This window comes from Manis javanica, chromosome 4 (genome assembly GCF_040802235.1).
Source record: "Manis javanica isolate MJ-LG chromosome 4, MJ_LKY, whole genome shotgun sequence".
Taxonomy (NCBI): Eukaryota; Metazoa; Chordata; class Mammalia; order Pholidota; family Manidae; genus Manis; species Manis javanica.
Genome location: NC_133159.1, coordinates 98922960 through 98934986, shown reverse-complemented (window position 1 = coordinate 98934986; position 12027 = coordinate 98922960). Strand labels below are relative to the sequence as shown.

The window sequence follows — 12027 nt, the reverse complement described above, 5'->3', positions numbered from 1 at the left end:
TCATAAGCCTGGAAACTCCCATACATGGCAAAGAACACAGACTTTACAAAATTATTTCAGCAAGCTCACTAACCATACAAACAATAAAACTATGAACAGCAACAGTATGTCCTAATTAATGGGGAAATCTGACTTCTAGAGTTATTATAATGTATAGTTTTCAACAACAAAAAATATATATGAGGCATGCAAATAAACAGATGCATCCCACACACAGAAAAATAATTCATAGAATGGTCACTGAGCAAGTCCAGATATTGGACATACTAGATGAAGATTATTAGACTGACCAAGAAATAAAAAAGAGCAGAGACTCAATTCTTAAAATTAAAAATATAAGTCAGGACATTGCTAACAATCTAACAAAAATAAAAAATATTATGAAAGAATACTAAGAAAAATTATTTCCTAACAAATTAGAAAACCCAGATGATATGGTGCAAGTCCAGGGAGAGGAAATCCCACAGCAAAATACCTCTAAAAACTGAAATCAGTCAAAGGGAGAAATAAAGTTTAAAATCCATTTATTGCTTGCAAACTGCCGTTTGGGGTCTTCTCTCTTTCCTGCTCCAGCAGAAGCAAAACAGTCCCTCCCCCTCACCTATAAATTGCAGTCCAGGGCCATCTCTCTCCTCTGCTCCAGAAGCAAGCAAGCAAGCCATCAGTCCCCTCCCCTTAACCTCTCAGGTTCAGACACGCCCTTGGTTGCCTAGGTAATTACCCATTGATATGGAGATGAACTTCTCTCCACCCCTGAGGAATGATGCAAATGCCCTAAAGCCATACTTCTCTCCATCCTTGAGTGTCTGTTGATATGCAGATGTACTGAAGCCAGGCAAGACATTCTGGAAATAATACAATTTTACCCACATATGGACAAATTCCTAGAACTACAGAAACTCCTAAATTGACTAAAGAAGAAGGGGAAAAATCTGAAAAGGATCACAATAAGGAAAGCAATTAGGTCAATAATAAAAAAGCTTCCAACAAAGAAAAGCCCAAACCAAGATGGCTTTCACTGATGAATTTTTTTTTTTTTTTTTTTTTTAAATATGACATTTTATTAATTAAGAATTTTAGAACAGTAACAATTTCCTAAAACACTAGAAACATATAAAAGATCATGGCTCAACTAGTAGATTCATAAAATTTTATACTAAAAATTGATATGGTTGTGTATTAATTTGCACTAAATTAGTAGTCATAATGGCTAAAGGAACAGAAGGCATGGTGTCTAAAATTACTTTTCAAGATTTGTCTGTGTTTGAATCGTTGGAAACTTTCAAACTAGAATAAATTACAAAACATCACTTGATTCTGAACACACAAATCATCTGTTTCAAATTAACTGTTGCTACTCATACACAAACAATGATAGTCTGGATTCAAGAATAGACTTGGAAAGTGAATAACTAGCTGGTATTACAGTCTTTCTTTCCAAAATTCTACCTCCTCCACAGTGTCTTATTTTCACCTCTATCTTCCTGAACAGGAAGTCAGCTCTTTGTTCTCTTCTACACTCCAATATGTCAGATCTTACCACTCTAATTTCTGATTTGGTTGGCTAAAGACCTACTATAATGTAAGCAACTGGAAAGCAAGCTGTGCATCAGATTTATCTTGGTTTCTTTATTACATCTAATTCAATACCCAGTATCTACTAGTCTTTTTAAAGTTGAGCATTTATTAGTGTTCCTTAAACTGCTGTATTTAACAATTCTACATTTTATATAGTTTCTTGTGATAATATTTCCTCAGGTAAAAAACAATTCTGAAAGTGTCATACTTAGATAATAGGTGAAATTTACAAATTTAAACCTTATGACTGCAGTTTGTCCAATACCCAAACATATACTAATTACAAATGAATCAATGAATTTGCTCTCATTGTTTTAACTATTAAAAACACTTTTCAGTTTGTTTTTTATTCTCAGATCTTATATAGTAAGAAATATAACTACTTCAAATCTAGCATCTTTGAGTGGTTCCTATGTAAAACAGGTAAAATAAGCTCTTTTTTAATCAGCTTTACTGAGGTATAATTAACATGCAATAAACTGCACATATTTAAAGTGTGTAATTTGGTTAAGTTTTGCATACATGTATACCTGTGAAAGCAGTACCACAGTTAGGATAATGAACATTTCTATCATCCCCTGAAATAGTCTATCCCTTATTCTCCCCACTCCACATCCTACACAACCACTGATCTGCTATCACTTGAGTAGCTGCATTTTCTAGAAATTAAAAAAAAATAGCATCATATAGTATGTACATTTTTTTATGGCTTCTTTTTCTCCACATATTTTGGAAATTTATCCATGTTGCATGCATTAACTGTCCACTCATTTTTGTTGCTCAGTAATATTCTACTATAAAGCTTTATCACAATTTGTTTATACATTCTCCTATTTATCAACACTGGGTTGCTTCCAGTTTTGAGATATTACAAATAGAGAGGCTATGAACATTTAGGTACAAGTCTTTAAATGGACATATGCTTTCTTTCCTCTTGGGTAAATGCCTAGGAATGGAATGTCTGGGTCACATGGTAGGTGTATGTTTAACTTTTTAAAGAAATTACCAAATGTTTTCCAAAGTCGTTATATATTAATTACATCTTCCCCAGCAGTTTGAGGTCTGGTTCCCCCATATCTTTGACAACACTTGCAATTGTCTCTTTAATTATAGTCATTCTAATGGCTGTGAAATAGTATCTCATTGTCATCTTAATTTGCATTTTACTAATGTTTAATAAAGTTAAGTACCTTTCCATATGCTTATTTGTCAATCCTATGTCTTTGCTGGTAAAGTGACTATTCAAATCTTTTGCTCAGTTTTCACTGGATTGTCTTCTCACTGTTGTTAGAGTTCTTAATATATTCTAGATACAAATCCTTTGTTGAATATATAATTTTCACCTTTTAAAAAAAGAAATGCAACTGCTTTAGATAATTATGCTTTGTTAGTGTAGCACTTGGTCTATCTGTACTTTAACCCTTATAATAAGGGGAAGCATTATCTCTATAATCCTCATCTACCAAGTTTCCCCATGCCTAATAAGGTGGTCCGCCAGCAGACATATGAAAAATAATGAAGGAGAAAACACACTGACTTTTTCAACGTTCTTCTTAATCCCTCCTGATTTTAGGAGCTTCTTAGCAAATTATTAGTGGTAGGAGATAACAGACTGGATCATGTAAATGATAATTAGTTCTCTTCCTTTTCTCTTTAAAGCAAAATTTTTTAAAAGCAGTTAAAAAGTAGTAACATTATTACTTTTTATTAGATTTCTCTGTCTCTTAAACTAAACCCTGTTGTTTACATGAATGTGTTCCTTATCAGACTAAAGCAAAACACCTAAAATAGTGCCCAGTGTATACTGCTACTCTTGTTTACTTGATTCCCTCATTTTCTTTTAATTCCTATCCAGGTGTTTGGCTTCAGTCCTCTGTTCTATCCTTCCCAGCATCTCACATCTATACTTGGATTAATTTGCTGGTCCCAAATTTTTGGTTGCAGACTTTTTGGTGACCTTGTAGATCACCTACCATGCTTCTTATTCTTACTTCAAAGACAACAGTGAAAATGGCAATAAAACTCTGTGGAACTCATAGGAAGAACAGCAGAGATTTTACACAGTAAAAGTGAAACCATCTTTTTTTATAATATCCATGTGAATCAGTACTCTGCCAGAATAAAGCAAACACATATTTATTTTAGACTTTACTGTTTAAGACTTCAGCCTACCCAATAACGCAAGAACCACTGAAGAATGTTTCCCAAATGGAGCCAATCTGGGAAGTTCTATGGCTAAATAATCATCCTCAAAATATAACAGATAGAGGGGGGACAAAAAGTATACAGAATCAAATCTACTCATTTTAAACTTAAGCTCCTTTAAAATATTTTTATAGAGAGAACAATTTCGCATATTTTTAAAATTTTTATGAGACATTCTCTGGGAATGCTTGAGTGTCAGACACAAATTTCAAACTAACTCTTCTGTAAAGAGCACTAGAACTAATATAAACAGCAGATTATACTGGCAATCTCTGACCTTATACCAGGATATAGACAACCCTAGAGTTAAAAGCATTTCATGGAAGTAAATCATGATACAATTAACTATATTCCCTAAACCAGAATGGTTCTCATCAAACACCTAATGCTAAGCTTATTGTGACACTGTTTTTTAAAAGGTCCAGTATTAAAAGAATAAACTTCCTCTGAATAAAATAATAATAATAATAATACTTTTGGCCTATTAAAGACAGTATCTATTGATAAAACATAGTTTTGTTTCTAAACATGCAGTAAACCATTACTCTAATGTATGATCACTATATGAAACAATCACCTTGTTAATTGTGTATTATTTTTGTACACAAAAAATTCTTCTATACACAAAATTTATCTATCTTAAAATTTTCAGTTTAACTGGTTTTCCTTTGATATAGGAAAAATTTAATGATTGGCTTCAAATACATTTTTAATAATTAAAATATGTGAGCTTTATTTTATGTTAAAGGAAATAAAAATAGTGTGACCCAAAATTCCACTTATTAAAGTTGCAATAAAATACTCACCAACACATAAAAAAATGCAAAATAATTGATCATTTTTCAATAAAGATCCCAGATAAAATACTGACTGATAAAACAAAGATATGTTTAATGACTTTTGTTCTAAGGTCACCTTATTGAACGATACATCATGAAGTCAATAGTTGTACATCTAGGAAATTTACCAATGGAGCTCTCTTCCACTGGTGTATATATTTTAATTTGTCTCATGTGGGTGTCTCTTCCATTTTGGTGATTGGCTAGAACAGCAATCTGTATCATGAATGTGCGAGTTGGCTTCTTATGATTATCAGTTAAGGGAACATGAATCCAGCCACTTGGTTCCACCAATTCAAGTTGCCGAATTTCTTGAAGGTTGTGAAAATTATTTCCTACTCTGACTGAGATCTTGCTCGGTGTATAGCTTTCATCAGATTTGTAGTCAGCATAAATACATAATGTCTTCACTGTTGTTTTTCTCCTGAATTGGATGTTTACTAAATGAGGCTGGGAGCCATCTGATTGCCAGTAAGTTTCCAGATTGTCATCTCGTAATTGATCCACTCCAAATCCTGGTTTACAAGATGAGAGGGACCAAACAGCTTGTGACCCTATTTCCCGTACTGTTCCAGTCCTTTCCAACTGCTTAGGGTCAGCACCAGGAGGTGTCTTGTTTGGTGTAGTCATTTTTTAAATATTAGCTTGCAGACCCGGCTCGCCAAAACTGAGGTTCTTGAGATCCACTGCAGCTCGGCGCCACTCCCACTCAACTTCTCGGGACAGCCTGGCTCCACTGATGAATTTTATCAAACATTTATAGCACTAACATCATGTAACTCTGGGAGAGAAAATCCTGGAGCAAAATACTTTTGAAAACAAAAGTAGTCACAGGAAGAAATAAAGTGGGAGAAACCCATTTACTTCTTACAAGCAATACACTTCTGTTCTCCAGTATCTCTCACAACCTGGCTGTAGAAGAAGAGGCCCACAACCAACCTCTCTAGTCCAGATAAGGCTCCCCCTTGTAATTACCTATTGATATGGAGATGGACTACAGCTCTCCACCCCTTGGAAACACCTGTTGATATGGAGATGAGCTAATGCCAGGTATTAAATCTTGATGGGGCTTAGCAAAAGTAACTTCATTTGGGTCCCATTGTTTCTTTTTAACACTGCAAATAATTATTATCTACTATGTGCAGATACACATACTATCTGTACTAGGATGCAGCAGCAGACAGAAGAGTTCCTTGTCTTTGCAGGATTACAGTCTTGTGAAGAATGTGGTCAATAGCAAGAAAAAAAATAAAATGAACTGAAAGAAAGAAATTCGGCACATAGAAATAGAAACAAGGTGAAGGGCCCCCACCAGTAAGATGGCGAACTTCTGGCTTCTCTTCAGGGTCCTCGGTTCCCACCGGTTCCACCTGAAGCCCAATCACCTCTCACCCCCCTCCCAATCCCAGCACCTAGCCAATAGCCACCAGCCCCATAGAAGTAACACCACAATCACCCCATGCCCATTCATATATAACCCAGCACCTTTCTCTAATAAAGCGGATTTATCCGGTGAATTGCTGCTGTGTGTCGCTCCTTTCCTTTCATTGGTGCCGAAACCCGGGAGACAGGCCACCCCAACTGGGCCCCGTCTTCCCCCTGACACCAGCAGCAGCTTGCCCTCGTCCTCTTTTTCCAGCGCTGGCTCATCACACTAACCACTCCTCTCTGGCCTTTAGGTAAGTTTTCCCCCCAGAGTGGAGTGAGCCGCTCTTCCCCGAGCTATCGCAGTGCCATTGACCATGATCGTCCGGCAAGGCCCTGATGCTCGGGGACAAAGAGGGAACTCTCCCCACCTCAGGCCTTCCCCCTCCTCCTTTTCCCCCTCCTCCTTCTGTTCTGTCCACTGAAATCCATTCTGTCTGCCGAAAATTCCTAGTACTAGATACCTCGTGACTCCAGCACTCTGCCTTCTTAGAGAAGTCTGGGTGACGACCCACACTTCCTAAGAAATTCTGAGTCATATACGAGTTTCCGCAGACCACCAAGGATCATCGGGGATGCCCTTTGTCTCCTTGCGATCTGCTTCCAGTCCAAGGATCTCCATTCGTCTTCCCCTGTTTGTCTCCTCTGTCCTTTAGCCATGGGAGCCTCCTCATCCCTTCTTGAAAGTTCACCTCTTGAATGCCTGCTTAAGCATCTGGCTACCCTCTCCCTGACGCCTGATATAAAACCAAAACTTCTCCATAAATATTGCTCCCAAGATTGGCTGACATACCCCCTAGACAATAACAACCAATGGCCCGCAGGGGGAACTCTTGATCCTAATATCACTTGCGATCTTTTTAACTACTGCCAGCGTCTGAAAAAATGGAAGGATATTCCCTATATCGGAGTTTTTCACCTCCTAGCTCAAAATCCCAGCCTCTGCACCACCTGCTCCCTGCCCCAAGTTCTCCTAGCCTGCAAGCCGTCTCCCTCCCCTCCCCACACTCTCAGTCCCTCTTCAATTACCTTTGACCCAGCTGACTATCCTCCGCCATACAGGCTTCCCCCTTCGGCCCCTCCCTCTCCTACAACCCCTCCACCCTCCACCGCCGCCGCTGCCTCCATCCCTGCAGAAGCCTCCCATCCTCTCCCTTCCCCCTCTTATCCTACAACAGCCCCTCCCGCTTCCTCTACCACCACCGCCGCTGCTGACTCCACCCCCACAGAAGCCTCCCATCCCCTCCCTTCCCCCTCCTCTCCTCCCTCCACCACCATCTCCTCCCCCACCTCACCCCCTCCTCCTCCATACCCCTCACCTCGCCCCCTCCCGCAGATCGAGCCTGAGCCTTTCAGTCCCCCTCTAACTAAGTTTCAGGAGCCTCCTCCATCTTTGCCCCCTCAGACTCGGTCCCGAGGGCATCCCAAAATTATCGCATCTTTGCCCCCATCACCTGTTTCCCCCCCACAGACTGAGATGAACCGTTCAGTCCCCCTCAGACTCGGTCCCGAGGGCCTCCCAAAATTATCGCCCCCCTCTGGGAGGTAGCACGATCTGAAGGCATCGTGTGCATTCACGTCCCTTTCTCCTTAGGAGATTTAGCCCAACTAGAGAAACCCCTAGGTTCCTTTTCCACTGATCCCACGACATACATCAGGGAGTTTCAATGGACCTTCCAGTCTTACAGCCTCACACATCATGACATTTTCATGCTCCTGGACAATACTCTTCTTCCTGAAGAGCGTAGACGAGTTTGGAACTTTGCCCAAATGCATGCTACCAAAACCCACAGGACTGAACCCACCTATCCCCCTGGCCCCACTGCTGTCCCCGAACAAGACCCACACTGGGATTATAACACCACCATGGGTCTCCGCTCTTGAGATATTTTTGCCTCCTGCTTAATAGCAGGTCTGAAAAAGGCAGCTCATAAAGTAGTCAATTTTCAGAAGCTCCAAGATATAATTCAAAAGAGAAATGAAACTCCCCCCAAGTTCTTAGACAGACTAACTCAAGCCCTATTACAGTATACCAGCCTGGACCCAGAAACGTCTGATGGAAGACATGCCCTTATGACATACTTCCTAGCTCAAAGCTACCCCGACATTAAAGCTAAACTCAAGAAGTTAGAACAGGGCCCCGCTACCCCACAGACTGAGATCCTAACAGTGGTCTTTAAAGTCTTCCATAACTGGGAGGAGGAGAAAGAACGCCGTAAACAAAAGGTTGATCAGGCCAATTTCCAAATGTTGGCCCAGCCGATAAAACCACAACCTGGGCGCCCCTCTACAAACAAGCCCCCCCAGGAGCTTGTTTCAAGTGCGGAAAAGAGGTACATTGGTCAAGGGCGTGCCCCTCCCCCAGATCTCCTACCACCCCATTCCCCAGATGCCACAAAATGGGCCAATGGGGGTCTGATTGCCCAATCACCCAAAGGGGAGGCTGGATGAACAACTCCCATCCTAAGCCCGCCATAGTGGGACTGGCAGAAGAAGATTGACGGGGCCCAGGGGCTTCTCGCCTGACCATTTCCATCACCAAATAGGAGCCCAGGGTTACTTTAACAGTAGATGGTTGCCCCATCTCCTTCCTCCTAGATACAGGAGCCACCTTCTCAGTCTTGCGAGAATACCGGGGCCCTACCATGCCTGCCATTACTCCTATAGTCAGGGTAGGAGGTAAACAGATTTTCCCATTAAAACCACCCTTTTATGTACAATTCTTGATCCATTTTTTACAATCTTTTTTTTATCTCTCTCCTGAAGACAAAACACTACTTAACCAAATCACCTGCAGGTGCACCATCTGCCAACGCACTAACCCTAATACCCCCCTCAAGGCTCGACCCTTCCCAGCTCATCAAACAAGGGGTAATGTCCCCGCTGCAGATTGGCAAATAGACTTCACTAACATGCCCCCTGTACGGTGTACCAGATACCTACTCATGTTAGTAGATACATTTTCAGGATGGGTCAAGCTTTCCCCACCAGTAACAAATGAGCGTCCGTGGTTGCCTCTATCCTCCTCACCCAGATATTTCCTAGGTTCAGGATGCCCACTTCCCTCCAATCAGATAACAGCCCTGAGTTCACTGCCCAAATTATCCAGAACCTCTCCAAGTTGCTCTCGCTCCCCTGGCATTTACATTGTCCTTATCGACCACAAGCTTCGGGAAAAGTAGAAAGAGCCAATAGGACTCTAAAGGACATCCTGACCAAACTATCTCTAGAACTACACCTTGACTGGGTTCGCTTACTTCCCTTAGCTCTACTCTGCATTTGGGCCCTCCCAAAGAAACCTTCCTTCTTATCACCCTTTGAGATCATGTACGGCCGCCCGATTCTACCCCCGGGGCTCCCTTCCCACAAAGGACCAATTCCTCCCAATATGGCCCTTCCACTACTCTATCTCCTCCGCACTGAATTGTGAAAATATCAGGATAGGCTCCTTCCTGATCCATCCGCCTCCCAAAATCCTCCTGTCTTACAGCCCGGCCAACTAGTGTTTTATAAGCTGCCAGAGGATCGGCCCTCTCTCACCCAGAAATGGGAAGGTCCACACCCAGTTATTCTCTGCACCCACTCGGCTGCCAAGCTCTCACTGCCTAATAACTCTGTCACCCCTTGGATTCATATCTCCAGGTTGAAACCAAATACCAAGGACCCACCTTCTCTGGACACCCAAGACCCATCAGTCACAATCCAGAGTCCTTCGGATACAGCCCAAGATGTTGTCTACTCTACCATGCCTCATTCCTCTGAACCCTTGAAACTCTGCATTTCCCATTCACCCCCTTTGCCATCCATACCTGATTCGTGACGTTTTTCCTCTTTACCGCTCTCTCGCTTTTTTTCCTCATTCCTATTGTCTTCCCCACCACCCCAGCCTCCTTTGTATGGCGATTCAAAGTCAGACAGACTTACACACAGCATCAAACAAAAGTTACTGCCTTCATTGCCACATCAGACTGCCCTCTGAAAGGCTGCTCTGAGACTTTATACCTCCACTTTCCTCCCTCCACCGAAGTGTTCACTAACAGCTACCTTTGTTCTCCCTACCTCTGCTTCCTCTATGACCAAAGACAAGCCTATTGCAGGTGATGGCAAGACACCTACGGGGGATGTCCCTACTGGTCTTGTGCCATTCACTACATGGGTAACTTCCAGTACCCACAGTATTACTCCTCCAACCGTTTCATGAAATATCCCAATGGCTCATTCTCCTTATCAATCCCAGATCCCTGGGACTCTCGATGGGCCGCTGGAGTCACAGCCTCAGTTTACTATGGGGGGTCCTCGACCTCCCACGGTACCCTTCATATCTCTTGAGAGTATGTTCCCTCTCACTCCCAGATCTCTCAAGTTGCATCAGATATCAGACATTCCAAAAAAGTCATTATCCAAACTCTTGATGGTGCCTCTTCATCTTCTTTTTCCTCATACTCTTGGTTACAGCTCATTCAAGACACCACCATCTTTCTCAACCACACCCTCAACACTGCCAATTGTTTCTTGTGTGCATCACTACAGCGCCCACTGCTGGCCGCCATGCCCCTTAATATTTCCAACTACTCCTTCCATGCAGAAGGACAACCCCTCCACCCCCTGGCAGACATACCCCTATGGGAACCAGAATACGCAAATAATCTCACCATCCACCACTGTGTAGGCCCAACTCCACCCCCCTCCAGCGCACTTCACTGCCTCTCTATCTACACCCCTACCTCTGGCTCTAAGACTTTTATGCAACCGGGACACTTCTTTGGTGTAATGGCAGTCTTTTCAACTCACTGCCTCCCAACTCCGATACACCCTGCATTCTCGTCACCCTAATCCCACAGCTTACACTTTACAGCATGGCAGAATTTCTTGAGCTCCAACCTCCCTTGCCCTCGCGCACAAAAAGGACTGCTTTCCTTCCCATCATGGTCGATATCTCTTTGACCACCTCAGTCATTGGGGCAGGGTTTTCGGGAGGAGCCTTGGGTCACTCTCTATGGGCAGTTAGAGATCTCAACGCCAAACTTGAGGGAGCCCTGACATCCACTGCCAATTCCCTAGCCTCTCTCCAAAGACAGGTCACTTCGCTAGCTAAGGTCACCCTTCAAAACCGGCGGGCCTTAGATCTGTTTACAGCCGAGAAGGGCGGCACTTGCGTCTTCCTCCGGGAATAGTGCTGCTATTACATGAACGAATCCGGCATTGTAGAAACTGACATTACCAAACTCACTGACCTTGCCTCCAGCCTCCACTCTGCTTCCAATTCCAACCCATTCTCTTCAATACTAACAAACCCCCTCCTTATCTGGCTCTGGCCCATTGCAGGCTCCATAATAATCATTCTTCTCGCCTGTCTCTTCTTACCCTGTATAATAAAGTTCATCAAATCCCAAGTTGGAAAAATCTCTAATCAAGCTTTCAACCAGCTTTTACTCAGGAACTACCAGCTTCTGGCCACAGAAGATCCCTCACCCTCACATAACCTCCTCACCACACGCTGAGATGGACCCCTCTATCCAGTGGAAACTGTTCCTGGAAACAATGGCTACAGATGCCTGGCTCCTGACACCCATATCCTCTTGGCACCATTGGAATCAACAGGTCCTCGACCTATGGTTACAGGGAACCTTCATTGATTTCCAACCTGAAGAAGTCCACATCTACTCATCCTTACTGTGGGGAGTTCTTTCAACCCTTTCCTCCCAATCCTCAAGCCCTCACTCCCTTCTCCTCCCCCATTCAGCAGGAAGCAGTCAGAGAGAAAACAACGTCCACAACCCCATAGAAGAAAAAGGGGGGAATGAAGGGCCCCCACCTGTAAGATGGCAAACTTCCGGCTTCTCTTTGGGGTCCTCGGTTCCCACCGGCGCCACCTGAAGCCCAATCACCTCTCACCCCCCTCCCAATCCCAGCACCTAGCCAATAGCCACCAGCCCCATAGAAGTAACACCACAATCACCCCATGCCCCTTCCTATATAA

At 42.8% G+C, this 12027-nt stretch overlaps 1 protein-coding gene across 1 annotated transcript; it reads right to left on the bottom strand.

Moving 5' to 3' along the window:
* Positions 1–1143: 1143 nt before the first annotated feature.
* Positions 1144–5349, bottom strand: LOC118969876 (anaphase-promoting complex subunit 10-like). The gene is made up of 2 exons (XM_073234433.1): positions 4751–5349; positions 1144–2921 (listed from the first exon to the last, which is right to left on the bottom strand). Exons 1-2 carry the CDS (start codon positions 5250–5252, stop codon positions 2875–2877), a joined length of 549 nt encoding a protein of 182 aa, XP_073090534.1. The 5' UTR covers positions 5253–5349; the 3' UTR covers positions 1144–2874.
* Positions 5350–12027: the final 6678 nt, after the last annotated feature.